Source organism: Drosophila kikkawai, chromosome 3L (assembly GCF_030179895.1).
Source record: "Drosophila kikkawai strain 14028-0561.14 chromosome 3L, DkikHiC1v2, whole genome shotgun sequence".
Classification (NCBI taxonomy): domain Eukaryota; kingdom Metazoa; phylum Arthropoda; class Insecta; order Diptera; family Drosophilidae; genus Drosophila; species Drosophila kikkawai.
Genome location: NC_091730.1, coordinates 6,959,557 through 6,977,309, shown reverse-complemented (window position 1 = coordinate 6,977,309; position 17,753 = coordinate 6,959,557). Strand labels below are relative to the sequence as shown.

General features: G+C 42.9%; 2 protein-coding genes across 11 annotated transcripts in view; one reads left to right on the top strand and one right to left on the bottom strand.

Moving 5' to 3' along the window:
- Window positions 1-14,440, top strand: part of Dscam2 (Down syndrome cell adhesion molecule 2) — a 32,405-nt gene extending 17,965 nt beyond the window's left edge. The window contains exons 10-22 of one of the 9 annotated variants that reach the window (XM_041777291.2): window positions 1,104-1,388; window positions 4,960-5,079; window positions 5,225-5,398; window positions 5,539-5,689; window positions 5,757-6,037; window positions 6,178-6,663; window positions 6,735-8,051; window positions 8,109-8,396; window positions 8,452-8,604; window positions 8,835-8,998; window positions 9,533-9,659; window positions 10,363-10,453; window positions 11,737-14,440. In XM_041777291.2, coding sequence (XP_041633225.1) covers window positions 1,104-1,388; window positions 4,960-5,079; window positions 5,225-5,398; window positions 5,539-5,689; window positions 5,757-6,037; window positions 6,178-6,663; window positions 6,735-8,051; window positions 8,109-8,396; window positions 8,452-8,604; window positions 8,835-8,998; window positions 9,533-9,659; window positions 10,363-10,453; window positions 11,737-12,220 — 4,121 coding nt within the window. In that variant the 3' untranslated portion in view covers window positions 12,221-14,440. The other 8 variants (XM_041777292.2, XM_070285412.1, XM_017165856.3 and 5 more) reach the window with 8 other exon arrangements.
- A 1,087-nt stretch (window positions 14,441-15,527) lies between these two features.
- On the bottom strand, window positions 15,528-16,343 carry LOC108073890 (RNA-binding motif protein, X-linked 2). Of its 2 annotated transcripts, XM_017165676.2 has the most exons (2): window positions 15,878-16,343; window positions 15,651-15,822 (listed from the first exon to the last, which is right to left on the bottom strand). In XM_017165676.2, exons 1-2 carry the CDS (start codon window positions 16,143-16,145, stop codon window positions 15,791-15,793), a joined length of 300 nt encoding a protein of 99 aa, XP_017021165.1. In that variant the 5' UTR covers window positions 16,146-16,343; the 3' UTR covers window positions 15,651-15,790. The 2 variants fall into 2 exon arrangements, with proteins under 2 accessions (XP_017021164.1, XP_017021165.1); XM_017165675.2 differs by having other exon boundaries at window positions 15,528-16,343.
- Between the last annotated feature and the right edge of the window lie 1,410 nt (window positions 16,344-17,753).

The following is a 17,753-nucleotide window of genomic DNA, read 5'->3' as shown; positions in this document are numbered from 1 at the left end:
TCAGCTTGCTACAACCTTTTGGCAACCTTTTTGCATTTCTTTTTCGTAACGTTTTTGTTTCTGCTTAATTTTGTTTTGTTTTTGGCCCTCAGCCGGGCGTGTGTATACTTTTTGCTTGAGCTGTAATTAAATATGCGCAATAATCTAAGCTTAAAAGTTGGTAAATTAAAAAAGGAAGCCGAAGGGGAGCGAGTCGAGACCCTTTTTTTTTTCATTAGTGTTAATGTTAATGAATTCGCGCCCTAATGAAGCGCCGTCCTGATTAAATTTTCATAAATCGCAACCTTTTCGTGGCTCCCTCGTTGGCGCTTCCTTTTTTTATTTGCTTGTTGCGCTCACGCAATCCTTGGCTGATCATCCTTGCAGTGCCGCCGAAGCTCAGTCCCTTCCAAACGAACATCCTGCAGCTGAACATGGGCGATCGGGCCTCCCTCACCTGCTCGGTGGTGAAGGGTGACCAGCCGCTGACCATCGTTTGGCGAAAGGATAACCGGCCCATCGACCAGACGCAGCACATGTCCGTGAAGCTGGTGGACCAGTACAACAGCATCCTGGTGATCGAGAACCTGGGCAGCGACCACACCGGCAACTACTCCTGTGTGGTGCGCAACTCCGCCGCCGAGGTGGAGAACTCGCAGGCCCTTCTGGTCAATGGTAAACACATATAGAGCGACGATTCGAGTCCTTCCTCGCCGTATCCGTAATACAGTTTAGTTGCAAGTAGTTGAGTTTCCTTTCGTATGCACTTTGATTCATGTACTCGTACCCATACCATTGTAATCTCCATCTCCACACTCCAGAGCAGAACCACTTGCATATACATACGATATTTATATATACATCTATATATATACGATCCTTGCTATCCTTTGTAAATGATGTTTCCACTTTTGGAATGTTTGTACAACATTAAGTAGCGTTTTCATTCGAATGTGTTAACAAATCTGCGAAGGTTTACAGAGCGTACTCTATTCCGTACACAATTGACAATCCTCATCGAGCAGCAGTCATCGTGGGAATCCTCATCGAGGGCTTCGCAGGAATCTTCGCTTCCGCTTCCTGTTCAAATCTTAACCCATCTCGCCTGATCTTTCCTCTTGCAGTGCCACCGAGCATAGAGCCGTTCGCCTTCCAGGAGGGCCTGGCCGAGGGCATGCGGACGAGGACCGTCTGCGGTGTCTCCCGGGGCGATGCGCCTCTGAAACTGCTCTGGCTGAAGGACGGAGATCCGCTGCCGGACCTCCTGGGCGCCAATGTCACCATGTTAGACCAGTACAGCTCCCTGCTGAGCATTCCGTCGCTATCTGCCACGCATTCCGGCGAGTACACGTGCGTGGCCAAGAATCCGGCCGCCGAGATCAAGTATACGGCCCTGTTGCAGGTCAAAGGTAGCGTACTAGCGTACCCATCAACACAGCAAAACCGAAACAAAACACTATACATGGAGGGAGATTAATTAAATAATCATAAAATCTGCTTATCTGGATTTTTGTATAATATTTCTTATAACTGAGATAAGGGAGATTTGTGTTAAAGTTATACAAAAATCTAGATTTATTCAGCTATGACTATAAATATTCTCAACTCCCACACTCACACATAACACATAACACTAAGCGATCTTCACATTGCCCCTCAATAACTTTTTGCTTTCCCGCTGATGTATTCAAGAAGAGCTTTTTAATGGTATTTTCAGTTGTTGATGATATATTTTTTTGGTTGATTTTTAACAACAAAAGAAACTAGGCTAAACCCAGCTTTTTTGGGGATATCTGCTCCAGTTCCGGGAGTAACTGAACGTTGCCCTAGCCCGAAGGTGCTTTGATTTTTTGATTCTCACTAAGAAAACCACCACCAACCAACCCAGATAAAAAACGAAAACCCCCATTATAAAAAAACAATAAATGTCCCGCTTTAAACACCAAAAAAGAAAAACACCCTACTAATCTATAATTAAGAGTTCCCCCGCCACCCTTAAGTCGCTTTGGCACGCTGTGGGTTTTTTTGACAACCGTCTCACCAGGTAAACCGTTTAACTGCACTGCTTCTTATGCGCTTCGTAACCAAAATCTAACAAACTAAGTATAAAGCTTATGAATATATATCCATTTTGATTTGCTGCATATTATTTAAATGGCTTCTTACACGACAAGTCCGACACATAAATTAGGTGCTCTCTCCGGGCGGAATTTAATTGGCGGTACTTCATAATCTCCCTCGGAGGGCGCACTGCATTCGTGATTAGCTGTAATTTATAATTTATACAAATACTGATGCATAAAAACATGGAAAGATAAGCTGCTTTAAGAATTATTTGCTTTACTCGCTAAAAAAAAAACCTTTTTTTCGTTGCCGTCTACGTCGCTGTTGCTGCGCGCCTGCAGGATAAATGCAGGGCGCTCCTTTGTTCCCCTTTTTTCTGTTCTTGGCTCCGCTCGGCTCCTCTCTTCATTTTTGACTTGACTTGCAGCTTCCGAAAACTCCACTCCACTTCATCTACTCCATCTACTATGCTCAATGTGCTGTGCTTAATTAACGAACGAATAAACAAGGCGAACGCTGCAAAAGAATGGGTTGTGTTCCACTAAAGGAGCAGGATCCGCAGCCACCCGGAGTGCTCCGAAGATGCTATTGAAACACGCGCTTATGCTTCAATTTGGTTTTGGTTCTCTCTAAACGCTTACTCTATATCTGTACACCGAAAAAAATGGCTAAGGAATTGAAGAAAGCTAAGATTAATTTTTATTTAAATTTTAAAAATTTTAAATAATTTAATTTGCTGCCGAAAAGTGCTGTGTTACAATCAAATAGCTAAATTCTGTAAACAAAAAATCTTAATGTTAATTATTATAATTATTTTTTTATAATTTTTCTATCTTAAAAAATCTCCAGTGATTTAAAACCATTGAAATAAATTGGTATAAAATATAGTCTACTTTTGAGCAGCCTAAAAAGCTGTTTAAAATCTCTCAAGTTTCTAAAGCCGTTTATTTTGTAAGATGATTCAAACTGTGCCATATTTTTTTTTCGGTGTACTTAACCCTTTCGCTTGTGTGAGTGCCTGAATGCCCAAGTCTGCCTGCGTGCTTGTGTGAGTGACAAAACGCTTAAACCTAATCTTATTGCAGCGCAAATTAAACCGCAAAAAAATAAACCAAAAAAAAAAAATGGAGAAACCGAAAAGCAACGGATAATAAAGCTTCGCAGTATTTGCTAATGTAGTTGAGAATGAATGTTTTTTTTCACTAGCAAGCGGCTAAAGGTACTCTGCTGTGCTGCACCTTTTGTTTCTGCATGCGGACTGTACTTTGCCATAAATGTGCGTAGAATTTGCAATTTTTGTTTGGTTTTGTGTTTGCTCTGAGCCATCATCTGCATGCGCGTAGTGCTGTGACAAACGAATTTTAATTTCCATTTATTTATAATTTGCTTGCTCTCCACTTTGTTTCTTTTCGTTTCGTTTTCCTCGGTTCTTAAGCCCCGGTCTTAATTCGTTTTTGGGTTTTCCCCGCTCCTCAAACATACACCCACACACACACACACACAGAGTGCTCCGTTAAGCTTTCCCCGCCAGGCAGCCTTGGCAGTCCTGGGGGTGGGCAATTATATTTATTTTCATTTGCTAAGCGACCAGCTTGACATACACAATATTCCGAAATTTAATTTATTTACGAGTATGCCATGCTGCCAATGCTGCTCCACTTTCCATTTTCCTTTTTCCACATTTCCCAGGCTGCGCTGCTGCTGCTGTTGTTGAGTGCAAAGATTTTTATTCCGTATTCTGTATTCGAATTATAGAATCGCTGTCCCCGAAAACCAGTCCCCCAAAGAACCCACAAACGCTTTTTATTATGCAAAATAATCCAATGCAAAAATAATAATAACCAGAAATCATTTTAATTAATACCCGGCCTGGGGGCCCAGCTGTTAATTTCATTTATGCTCTCTATAATTTGTTCCTTGTCCGGGTTTAATTTTTAATTAACATTTTTCATTTCGTTAGAGCTGCACAAACAAAGGCTGGCAATTAAATGCAGCTGCTAAGTAAACAGTTTATAATTTATTGAAAACGAAAAAATAAAGCCAATCCATTGGATCGGCGGGTATACAGGGCAATTGTTATTAAAATTACGTTTTATCCGTTCGCTTTTTTCACGTGTTTTGTTAGCTGCGTGTCCAAACTATAAAGCTCACACACAATTTTCGATTTATGTTGCGCATTCTATAATTTCTATGCAAATATATATTTTCCATTACGCTTCTGGCATGCCTTTGTTATTTAATTTATGCGCCGACTATATCAGAACATATTTAAGCCTTTTTTGCCATTTTGTTGTACAAAACAACGAACAACGAACAGCGAGGCACAGAGCGTGGGCGAATCAAAGAAAAACACACCTAAGAGAAGGCGATAAACGAACGAATTGAAACAAAAATTCAAATCCTTGCACACCAACAAAACAAATCGCATTAATTAATTTATCCCAAACGATTCTCCTAAACGATTTATCCTTAAAACAACATTAAACATTAAAGGACCAAAGTTTTCTTTAATTTTTCTTACCTTTTTGACTGAGTTGCATATAAAAGAATTATTTTTGTATTTGATTTTGAAGCAAACCAAACCCAAAAAAGCAAACTATCCTTTTGTATATTAGTTGAAAAGTTCCTACTATATTGCTACCACTATTCAACCAGTTTTACCATCTGTGCTAGGCACTATGGAAATCTTAAGAACGTAAAAGCAAAATTCTTTTCTGCCGTTTTTTACTTTGCCAGAAATCTTCACTTTTCCTCTCTGTCTCTGTCTCTCTCTATATCTCTCTCTCTCTCTAAGAACCATTACTTTAACTGTATGTCTTAGCAGTTTTGATTTGAATCATTCGTTTCGCAGCCCCTGACTAACACTTTTCCCAAACGACGCTAATTGCTTTTCTCCATCACTCATACGCCCCGTAGTGCCGCCCCGCTGGATCGTTGAACCTGTGGACGCGAATGTGGAGCGAAATCGCCACATAATGCTGCACTGCCAGGCCCAAGGTGTTCCCACGCCCAGCATAGTGTGGAAGAAGGCCACAGGTGAGGTCTTTACATCAATTAAATAATATTTATTTCAATACATATTTAAATTATAGTTTAAATTAAATAAATCTTGTAAAAAGAATAAAAGATCTTTAGTATACAAATTCTAATTATCCCTAAATTATCCTCCCTTTCTTTACAGGCAGTAAATCTGGAGAATACGAGGAGGTCCGGGAGCGTCCCTTCACCAAACTCCTGGGCAATGGCTCCTTGTTGCTGCAACACGTTAAGGAGGATCGCGAGGGCTTCTACCTGTGTCAGGCCAACAATGGCATCGGCACCGGCATCGGAAAGGTCATCCAGCTGAAAGTGAACTGTGAGTATCCTGAGTGCTAGAGAGTTGAGGAGGTGGAAACTGGGAAGCAGGACTGGCAATTTGGTTAATTGCAATGCTTGGGGCCCCCGGAGGAATGCCCGGCCGTAATTAAAATGGGGAAAATGTGCGCCTTTTTGCAGCCTCGCCGTACTTCTCCTCCACTTCCCGGTCGGTGATGGTGAAAAAGGGTGACACAGCCCTGCTCCAGTGTGCCGTAAGTGGCGACAAGCCGATAAACATCGTGTGGATGCGCTCGGGCAAGAACACCCTGAACCCGTCGACCAATTACAAGTGAGTGCCCTCAGTGGTCGGAGTGCAAGAAGCGAAAGTAATCCCGGCAACATTGCCTTGTTTTCAGGATCTCAGTCAAGCAGGAGGCCACGCCGGACGGAGTCTCTGCGGAGCTGCAGATCCGCACGGTGGATGCCACCGACAGTGGTCCATACTTCTGCCGGGCAAGCAATCTCTATGGCAACGACCAGCAGCTGGTGCAGCTTCAAGTCCAGGAGCCGCCGCTGCCTCCGAGTGTCCTGGAGGCGGCCATGATAAGCAGCCGGTCGGTGAATCTCAAGTGGCAGCCCAAGTCCCTGGGCACTGGCGATGTGACCAAATATCTGGTGGAGTTTCGTGAGGCAGATCGTAAGTTTTGCAAGCTTTTCCCCTTAAAATCTTTAAAAACATTTCGTGTCTTGAAAATATTTGAAATAGATTTATATAAAACCATTTTTCCCTTAATTACTCAAAAAATTCCCTTCTAATTATAGTCTTCCCGTCAGCAGCTCTTTTCGTAGAACAGTGGCAACAGATCGAGGTCAAGGATCCGCCCACCTTTAATGCCATGGTGGAGAACCTTAAGCCAGCCACTCGCTATGCTTTCCGGGTAATTGCAGAAGGCTCTGCCGGACGCAGTGCACCTAGCCAGGAGCTGGTTGTTCGCACTGAGCCCCAGAGACCGGCAGGACCACCGCTCAATCTCTCGGCCAGGCCTTTGTCTTCCACGGAGCTGCTTATCAGTTGGGTGGCTCCGCTGCCGGAACTGCGACATGGCGATATCCAGGGTTATAATGTGGGCTACAAGCTGGCCAGTTCAGGCAATACGGCGTATAATTTCACCTCCGTGTCGGGGGATGGCGATGGGGGTAATGGTGAATTGCTGCTCAGTGGATTGGCCAAATTTGCACGCTATACCGTGGTGGTGCAGGCATTCAACCAAGTGGGACCAGGACCTCTGTCGGAACCCACAGCGTCGCAGACTTTAGAAGATGGTAAGTTTTCATTAAATATATTTTTCCGTATTTATATATTAACTTTTGTTTATTATTTTCCTTTTAACCAGTTCCCAGTCGGCCACCAGAGGATGTGCGTTGTGCCGCTCTCTCCTCCCAGTCCCTTCAGGTGTCCTGGCAACCTCCGCCAATTTACCATACAAATGGCCTTCTCCAAGGCTATAAATTGATATTTGAGCCCATCATTGATGACATTCAGCCCAGCAAGGACGAGGTGGAGTCCCGTAAGACGACAGCTCTCACCATGGTGCTGACAGGTCTGCGGAAGTACACCAACTACAGCATCCAGGTGCTGGCCCACACTCGCATGGGAGACGGAGTCCTCTCAAAACCCCTGTATTGCCACAGCGAAGAGGATGTTCCCGAAGCGCCGGCGGACATTAAGGTGGTGTCCAGCTCATCGCAGTCCCTGTACATCTCCTGGCTGGCGCCGTCGGAACCCAACGGTGTAATCACCAAGTACAGTCTTTACACTCGCGTGGTGAACGGTCGCGAGGAGCTGAACAACGAGAAGCGGAGCCTGCCATCGCAACAGGCTTATTACGAGGCGAAGGGCTTGCATCCTCACATGGAGTACCAGTTTTGGGTGACAGCCAGCACACGGGTGGGCGAGGGCAAGAGCTCTCGGGTGGCCTCGCAGATCACTACCAACCGAGTGCCGGCGAGGATTATTTCCTTTGGTGGTCAGGTGGTGCGTCCCTTCCGGTCCACTGTCACCATGCCCTGCACGGCGGTGGGCAAACCCAAGAGGGACTGGTTCAAGGGCGATGAGGTTGTTCGTCAGGGAAGCCTCCACAACTCCCAGATGCTGGACAGCGGCGATCTGATCATATCCAATCTGGAACTAGAGGACAGCGGCAACTACAGCTGCCAAGTGGACAATGGCATTGGAACCGATAGACTTACACACATGCTCCTGGTTCAAGTGCCGCCCACAGCACCGACTCTCTACGTGACCAGCGCCACCTCGAGCAGCATATTGATGCACTGGAAGTGTGGTTTTACGGGCAATGCACCCATCACTGGCTACACGCTCTTCTACAGGAGGACGAATGGCAATACGGAGGAAATGCAACTTTCGCGGCATGCTTCGAGCCATGAGCTAAAGGGTTTGGTATGCGGGAGCACCTACCAGGTTTATATGAGTGCCCAGAATAAGGTGGGAACGTCGCCCTCGAGCACCATGCTCCATGTGCGCACTCAGGGTCAGTCTCCGGGTCAGCCTGCCTCTACAGCTCTGCTGGCTCCCAACTCCACTTCGCTTTTGGTGCGATTGCACTCCTGGCCGGACAATGGCTGCCCGCTATTGTACTTTGTCCTGCAGTACCGAGCAATCACCGAAGATAATGATCAGGATTGGGTTTTAGGTGAGTTTAACGTTATTCTATTAAAAAGGCCTTCCAAATAATCCATTCTCTCTTCAGTATCCAATGCTCTGAAGCCACAGCGTCGCGTGGTGGTTAACAATCTGCGACCTTCGACTCTGTACCACCTTCGCATGGAAGCTCACAATGTGGCTGGTGTGTCGCAGGCGGAGTTCTCCTTTGCCACTCTCACCAAGGAGGGTGATCCTCCGCCAGCGGATGTGGTGCATCGTGGCCACCGAGGACCAACTGTGATACTAGGAAACATCAACCTGCTCATCCCGAGCATTGCAGCATTCTCCGGAATGATCTGCACCATTATCATGGTCATCGTCTGCTATCGTCACAGTAAGTCCAAATGAAGAATACTTGTGTTGATTCAGAGACCCATTAATTGTCTTAGTGCTAAAAAATGCACAACAACCGATTGCAGAGCAAAGTACACATATCCAAAAGGAATCCTTGGAGAACAGGGCCAACTCGGAGGCTGCTCAGAGGGAGCGCTACTATGCCACCATTCACAAGGTGTCTATGCAGAATAATGACAAGATTCCAGGTAAGTGAAGGGACTTTTGGAGGGGCTGTCACAGAAATATCACAATTAATGAACTGATTGTTCTGAGAATTTTAATAAACAAAACCCTTTAAACCTGAGTTCCAGGAAGCAATTCCTCGAGAACTTTGACAACAAAGCCTACAAGTGATTTCTTGTGACACCCCTGTCCATTATATTCTATAATATCCACTCGATCAGCTCTGCTTAACGCCCGTGGGTATATTTCACAGAAACCTCCGAGGACATCTCGCCGTATGCCACCTTCCAGCTATCGGAGGCTGGAGGCAATATGTCACAGCCACATCATGGCGGACCGGCCAATACGCTGCTCCACTCGTTCATGTACCACGAGCGGGCTTTGGCCGAGGGCTGCTCGTCGCCACCACCAGCCGCGGTACTGAACCAACCACCAACCACCACCCATCACCACCACCACCACCAACGTCCACTAAAGACAATTCATAATTATTATCAGACCTCACCGTTCCATAATATCGTGCGTTTGTTTGTTCGTTTCTTTGATTTTAGCTCTACTCTTACTCTACTCCACTCGATCCGTGTGCCTCCAAGGCGCTCGATTAGTGTTTTCCTAAGTGTACTGCATACTACGTGCTTTTTACGTTGTTCTCTGCTCGTGTATTTTGTTGCCCTCTTCAGTTTAGAGTTCCCAGTTTCCAGTTTCCTGTACTCTCCTCCTTCTGTTGATTACTTGCAATGCCGTAAACCATGCACCGGGGGGTCCATGTCATGCCCCCCGGCCTCATGTGTCATGTGTCACCTCCTATCAATCTTGAGTTCTTCGAGTTACCCTTTCCTTTTGAGTTCGAAAAAGCGTTCCACTCCCCTGGCGCTTTTGTAGTCGCTAGCTGCCACCTTCCCGGCGGTAGATCCAGTTCCAGACTAATCTCCTGCTTCGTTCCATGTGCAGTCCAAGAACCGGAGGCGTCACTCGCGAAAGACGGAACCGGAGAGCGAGGAATCGGAGTCGGATCAGGACCAGCTGACCTCCAGTCGCACCGAGTCTTCCAATCAGCACGAGGGCAAGATCAAGCACAGTAAGTTCAAGTCGATTTTAAAAAGGCGGAATTTTTTGGGATGCCTAAGATCATCATCAATGGTTGTGGCATGCAGCTTATTCTACTGACATATTTTTAGAAACGGATTTGAAACTAATATTTAATTTAATTTTAATTTTTATTCAATATATTAAATATATTTTTCCTAATGAATATGTCAGCAGGATAGGACTAGAATCTGCAAAGGTGAAAGCTCTCAGAAGGAAACTTCCCGAAGAACATATTTCTGAGAGCCTTTACTGCCTTCGCTTTAAGTTTTCAGTTTCCCAGGCTTTATAATTCAAGAAATCTAAAGCCAGCTGAACTCTCTTCTTGTGTTGCTTTGTTCTTGCAGACTCTAGACTTATACAACACTTTCCAAACCACAATATATCGATTACATATCTGTAGTAGGCCAAACTCACACAGCACCAAAAACCACCAATCACACCAACCAGACCAGATCAGGCCGACAAATAAGACTAACGTATAAGGCAATCCGATTTGTGAATTATAGTCTTAAGTTAGCAATAAGATTGATGTTTGACGCCTGTTTTTAACCCCCCTTTTTTTTGGCAAAATGTACGAAGAACTCTCTATCAGCCCGATCTTTGTTTTCTGTTCTTTTCTTCCCACTTGACATCTGCGATCCATCATCAATGATCCACCCCGATCTGTTGCTCCCGTTGTTGCTCCTGTGCAGGCATCATCTACCACGGAGCACAGTCCAGCACTTCCTCCGATCTGTCACCAATGTCCGAACAGAAATCATTGCCCCGCCGCGGTCGCTCCAGGTATCATCACCAGCAATATCAGTTTTCCACCAACACCACACCGCGCCACCACAACAGCAACAAGATCAACAACAACACCACCACCAACTCGAATACGAACACCAACAGCACAGCCACCAATACGACAGCCACACCATCGACATCGACATCGAACAATTCGAACAAAATTCTATCGCCGCGCGGCGGCAACCTGAAGTCCATATCGAGCACCTTCAAGTCCCAAGACTCCATACAGTGCCACATACCCACATTGGTCAAGTCGCCATCGATCAGTACACAGCAGCAGAAACAGTTCCACAAGCAGCAGTTGCAGAGTAGTAGTAACCAGCATAGTAGCTCATCCTCCTCCCAGAACAACAGTAGTAGCCTGAAGCAACAGCAGCCCCTGCTGATCACGCCCAAGCTCCATCAGCTGGAGTCTGGGCCCAATGGGGCCCAGGAGCTGTTGGGGCTGGACGGGATCGGCGCTAGCCCGTTGGTAGCCTGCATGCCGCCCTCCTCACAATTCCGACCCATTCCGCACAAGTCCATAATGCCCGCGCATGAGACACAGCCGCACCACCTCAATCACAACCTGAACCACAATCACAACAGCCATCTGCAGCACCAGCAGCAGCAGTCGCAGCTCCAGGGTACGTTGCTTAACCCCTCGACGGCCATGCTCTCGTCCAAGTTCTTCACAGCGCCCACGCTGCCCAAATAGGATACGGCCAATGGGGGGAGTGAATATGTTGATGGCACCATTGGGGTCATGGACGGTTTCGGCTACGACAGCGGCGAAATCTCCTGCACCTACATGGACCCCATAGATCAGACATGAGACCTGGCCTACGGTGAGGTGTGTGGTCCCCCCGAGGGGGCCCGTTAAGCTCAGTTCTCACGACCAAATGGATCAGCTCAAGAGGGACTTATAAACTCAAGTCCTAGAGATAGAGTCGTTCTTAAGGAGTCTCCTTATTAAACTGAGATCCCTAGAAAATATAACTATGAAAGCAAAAATTCCAAGGGAGCATTAATATGACCTTGAGTAACATCTTATGCATTTGGTCGTGAAATCTGTGGCCCACCCACGCACACCCAACCACACAACCAGACTAGAACACCACCCACTAGGTCTTAAACTTTGAATGAATGCTTGAATGCTGTGGTTGCGAACCTAACCAAAAAAAAAAAGCAAACCATAAAAAATCCAACTCTGGACCCTCTCTTGTACTTGCACCCCCGTTCACCCCGCAACGATTGCCACCCACCACCCTCCCCACCCAAATGAAACACGCATCCAGGGCCGGCATCCTGCGCACACTGCATCCGCTCCAGCTGCAGGCCGAGTGCGCCGCCGGCGGCGCCTTCCACCGCACGGAGGACGGAGGCGGTGGCGGCGGCAGTGGCAGCGGCCTAGGCGAGCGGATCGAGCTGGCCGAGGTCGAGTGCGACGTGGACACGATCAAGAAGCTGAAGCTCGGGCAGCGCTCTTCGCTCTGGTCGCGGCCCTCCTCCACCACCTCCCAGCTGCAGCAGCAGCAACAGCAGCAGCTGGATCATCAACAGCAGCAGCAGCAGCATCAGCAGATGCGGCAGAAGGATCACCAGCAGCAGTCGAAGGATCACCAGCAGCAGCAGCAGCAGCAACCACACAAGAGAGCCCATTCAAAGTCACCGCAGCCGCAACAACAGCAGCCGCTGCAGCAGCAACGTCAACAACAACATTCACCCGCTCCTGGCCAGAAATTGCTAAGCGAGAAATCGGATTACTCGATATCCGTCTGAGACATTGGTAAGATCTGATCGCATGATCAGCATCTAGGATGAGACAGGGCCGGCAGGCCCAGGCCCAAGCCCAGCAGGCCGCCCGATGGCCAAAAGTCTCAGCGAAATCGAAATTGAGCAGCCTCCCCTTTTGTACATTTTTGTAATGCATTTGTTACCTTGCCACCAAGCCCTCGCCCCAGTATCTCCACTATATCCCCCCTTTTGGAAGAGCCCCGAGATCCAGTAAAAAACCTCCTGAGAAACACTAAGTAAACTTTCGGACAATCAGTATCAAAATTTTGCACCAACCATCCATGAAACCATAACCAAAACCATGACCATACCCACAGCCAAAACCAAAAGCAAAACCAAACCAAAGCATACCGAATCAAACACTTCCCATTATAAACTCCTGCCCGTATTTATAGAGGTCATACTATATCTAAGTATTAACGATTGTGCATGCTACTATACACATAGTTATAGTATATATATATTATGAATGGCATGTGTCCAGAGACAGAACCCAGGTCAGTTGTCGAACTTCCAGAAATGTTGTATGTACATATACTAACGTAGTCTCTTAAGTATCCATAACGACTAATCACTCGAAACTGTAACTCAAACTACTAACTGCAAAGCTATCGAATACTATCGTATCGTATCGAACTCGAACTCGAACTCGAACTGTTTTTCCCACATATGTCTAGGGAGTGAAGGAGGGTCTTATATGTCCCGATTTGTAATGAGTGTATCTGGGCTATAGCTACTCCTAAAGTAGTCCTGTAAGTTTCGGTTTTGTAGTGCTCTCCCGATGAAGCGATGAAACGAGGAATTTAATCTTGAAATTTCAACTAAACCAAACACTCAGATATACATATATGCTGTGTACAAATTTATATGAATGTATATTTATATTATGTGTATGTGTGCGTGTCTACGTTATGAGACGGTGGTGTGCTCATGTATATAGGCTATATATACCGATACTCGAGATATATACAATCGAAGAATACTCTCTATACATCTAGTTGTTAGCGAATCCAAGTACAGGTAGAGTATCAGAGTATATTTTGTAAATAATCAAAAAGTGAACCCCAAAAGGACTGACAATGATGCATGACTCCACTGAGAAAAATCACACAGAAGCAGAAGCAAAAACAAAAACAAAAATAGAAACCAAGTAAAGCCACAATGAAAATGTTAACTAAATATATTCGATATAGCCGATGTACACACACTCGAATATGTCGCCAGCTGAATTTGAATTCAATGCAGTATTCATAGAAAATATGACATGATATCGCCAGTATCCACACATTAGTGTTTCTATTACAATAAGCTGTCGTCTCATTCGTCGATACAGAGTTGTAGATAAATGTTTTTAAAAGCGAATTAAACGATAGGAGAATCAAATACAAGTCGTAATCAAATTTCGAAATATTACCAATCAAGCAGCAGCAGCGAAACACGAAAGCCAAGTTAGGAGCAGACAAACAAACTACAAATTAACATAACTCTTAGTTCGTATCGAATAATCCAAGTAATACGAGTACGTAGCTGTATTTTAAACTAGCCTACGAAAGCATAAGGAACATTAACAGTCAAATAGGAACGATGAGGAGCGAGCGGATCGAACCCATTTCGGAAACCATGTGCCAAAATTTGTTTTTAGAAAAAGCTCTCTTAAATTACGAGTATACAATAAATAATGCAAGCCATGAAAAGCGAGTATAAATAGAAGCCATGAATTATGAACATACAAATTAGAGCCACACACAATCCACACCACAGCATAAAGTCGCAGTTTAAGGTGTTCACTTGGGGGCAACTTACTGGGCCCGGGCCCCAGCCTAAAACTTTTTTTGAGACTCGTTTTTTGGGAATATAATATGGAAACAGCACTCTTTGTTTATATAGCAATTGCGGTGCGGCAGCATTAACGCCGCAGCCGGTTTTAGTCGGTTTTTTATATGAATTTATTTGTACGAAGCAATGAAAATGGTTTATTACATTCAACATCGAATTTTACGAATTTATTAATAACAACAGCAAGTTGCGACTGCAAGGCGCAACCTCACAGCAAAGTCTACAAATCAAAAGAGGAAATTAACTTAATAGATCACAATCAAAAGGAGAACAAAACCGAGTACATGTACGAGGGGAATAAACAATTTTTATGTTTAACATATAATTAGCACAACAACTACAAAATAAAAACTATTAATGTAAAAACAAACCGCATTTAAAAAATATAAGAAATATTTAAAAATAAATGGAGAATGTTTTTATTTTCTAAAGGGTTTTGGAGTTGGAGTTTGAAGAAGGTAAGAAGTCGGTGGATTACATTTGGCTTCTATTTTTAAGAAAATATTATTTCACCATTTTGTATAACTTATGAAACATAGAATTTTACGAATTAAATATAATAAAATTTCATAATTTCTATTCTTCAACTGATAGTATTTTTATCTCCAAGTTATAATACCCAAAATAACTGATATCAACTCTATAATTCATTATAAACAAGAAAGAAAGCTAACTTTGGCCAGCCAAAGTTTGTATACCCTTGCAGGTATCAATAATAATAACTAAGCCAAAAATGCATTAATTTCGATTCGGAAAGCAGTTTTGTGTTAGTTTTTATTAATTTAAGAAAACTGCATACCAAATTTAAAATTTTAAGAAATCCAAATTTTTGGCCATTTCTGCTAATTTTAATGATGTAACCCCTTATCAAATTTCGCAAAAATGGCCAAAAAATCGATTTCTTCCGGACATGTCTAAAAAGATTCCCCTGTTGATGCTGATCAAGAATATATATGGTTTATGGGGTCGAAAATGATTCCTTGACTTAGAAAAATATTATTTTGTATTATAAAATCGGATTTTTTATATTAAAAAACTTCTTAATTTTTTTAATTAAAAATATCATAACTCGGCCAAAAGAGCATTAATTTTAAATCGGAAAACTGTTCTGTGCAAGATTTATTACAGTTAATAAATCTGCTTACTTCATTTAAAAATTTTGAAAATTAAATTTTTTATCAAAATCAAAAAATTTAATGATTTAATTTATAAAATTTTGCAAAAATGGCCAAAAAATCGATTTCTTCCTGACATATCTAGAAAGATTCCCCTGTTGATGCTGATCAAGAATATATATACTTTATAGGGTCGGAAATGTCTCCTTCACTGCGTTGCAAACTTCTGACTGAAATTATAATATCCTGCAAGGGTATAAAAACCCCCCAATAACAAGAAATAAGAACTCTTTTAAGAATTTTCATATAACATAATTTTTTATTCATTTTTTTGGGTTTTTTATTTGCGTGCACACTTAATAAATAATATGGATAATGGATAATACTGATTGAAGCCAGGATACTCACACTGAAATCCTAACGGGCAGAGCCAGGGGCAGGGCTCGGGATCGTCGGGAATCGGTGTAGGACCTGGAACGAGAACGCCCATGGGAACGGCCACGAGAGTGACCACGGGAACGGCCACGGGATCGGGAGCGATCGCGCTTGCGATCCTCGCGGACGTGCCTCCTCCTATGCGAGATCTCCTCCTGCTCGACGGCAATCAGCTCGCAGTCGCTGTGGCCGGAACTGGAACTGGAAGAGGAGCTACTGTGATGACCATGCTTGCGTCCCCTGTGATGTCTTTTACCTCCTTCAGAGCTTCGGATCGCCTTGGGTTTTGTATCCTTGCGAGACACCTGAGATTCCTGCTGCTTTTGGAGTTGCTTCATGACGTCGGTCAGCATTTTTTGGGCCATAGTGGCCTTGCGGATGAGTTTCTCTATCGACGGGGAGGCGGCCATGTCCTCGACTTCCACGGGCGTGGAGCGTGGCAATTGGCCGCGGCAACCTTGACATGCCTCGGGCATCGGATTTGCCGCAGTTTGCTCACGTGCTGCGTTATCGGATTGCGACATTTTTGCACTAGTTTACACCTGACTTGATAAGAAATTCACTTAACACCTGCTTTAGGAGCTACTTTTGCTACTGTAACTAAAGGTGTTGCTGCTAGGACTGTTGATGTTGTTGCTGGAACTATTTCTGCTGCTGCTGGAACAATTACTGTTGCTGCTGCTGGAACTCTGGACAATATTGCTGCTGCTGCTTCACTTGAACACTTGAATTCGACTGGTTTCTCTGGACTTTCGCCGCTCTGCTTTTATAGGCAACTTTGGCGCCAAGCTTATCTCTACTTTGGCACTGTAAACATTTGCATTAATTTATTTATCAGCAAAATACACAAACACTAACAAAGATTAGGTGACGTCATGTGTATATTTTTAGCTTGACCGATTTCATGTGCTTGGAAATATCACGTGTTTCAAGAAATTATGTAATTTAAATCCCACACCTAACCTTAAATATTTAATGAAATACTTTACGAAATAGGTTGTAGATTAAATTTTAAAAAATATTCAAATATTTAAAATACAGTATTTGCTTTGGAACTTAATATCAAGTTAAGTTAAAAAAGATATCAAATGAGTCATCGTTTATTTTTAGAAAAGCTATTTCGCAGAGTTGTGAAATTTTGTATATCAGGTGCTTATGAATTACATAACACTTAAGGCTATTTTAACCTACAAATGCACTTAAATAATAAATAAAATATTATCTAATATCTTTAAAAAAAAATATATATATATATATAATTTTTTTAGCCATAAATAGAATAATATATTTATATATAATTAAATATTTTATTAAAAACCTCGGCTTGTCATAATAATTTCATCTCAACTTGAAAGATAAAATATTTCATATATAAACGAAATTCCTTATGATTTACTTTAAAATTCTACATCTGTATGTAAAATCAATTTTCTGAAATAACTGAAATGCTGATACAGACAAAGAAGGGAATAAAGCTTTTAAAAATATAATTATTAATAATATATATTTTTGTTTATTTTGTTTGTTTATTTATAATGTTTAATTTTATTATTTATTTCGTGAAAACTTTTTAAGGTAAATATTTTAAATTCAAACTTGGCGGTTGCTAAATATAAGAAGTCGTATAAGACAAAGCCGCACTACTGAGTTGGTATATATTTCTCGGACTGTCGAGGCACCTTACAGTAAGCGGCCACACTGTCTACTGGTTTTTTATAATTTGGATTTTTAAGCAATGATAATCGGTTAAAATATTTATTATAAAACTGGTATTGTTGAATATATTTCTATAAAAATATATGATTTTTATTCTTTTTATTTTGTAATTTGTATTGATTGAAACAATTTGACATTCAGAAATCAATTGTGGATTATCACAATGTATACTATTTTATTTCGCTATAAATTCAATATATTCTAGAATGGTTATTTTGACTGTAATTGGATTCGATTATTTAAACAAATAAAAATAAATTAATAATAAATTATTTAAATGGAAAAAATATACAGGAATACATTTAATGAAATGTTTTGATGAATTCGGCTTCGCATAAACATGGTATATGAGAAATTGGCGTTTTTGGTATTTTTAACTTGCGTTTTTACGGCTGCTCTAAAACCGGAAAAATCTA

What these genes read in the sequence shown, in the direction of transcription:
- LOC108073890 (XM_017165675.2), bottom strand. Translation starts at nt 16,145, where the DNA reads ATGTCGCAATCCGATAACGCAGCACGTGAGCAAACTGCGGCAAATCCG.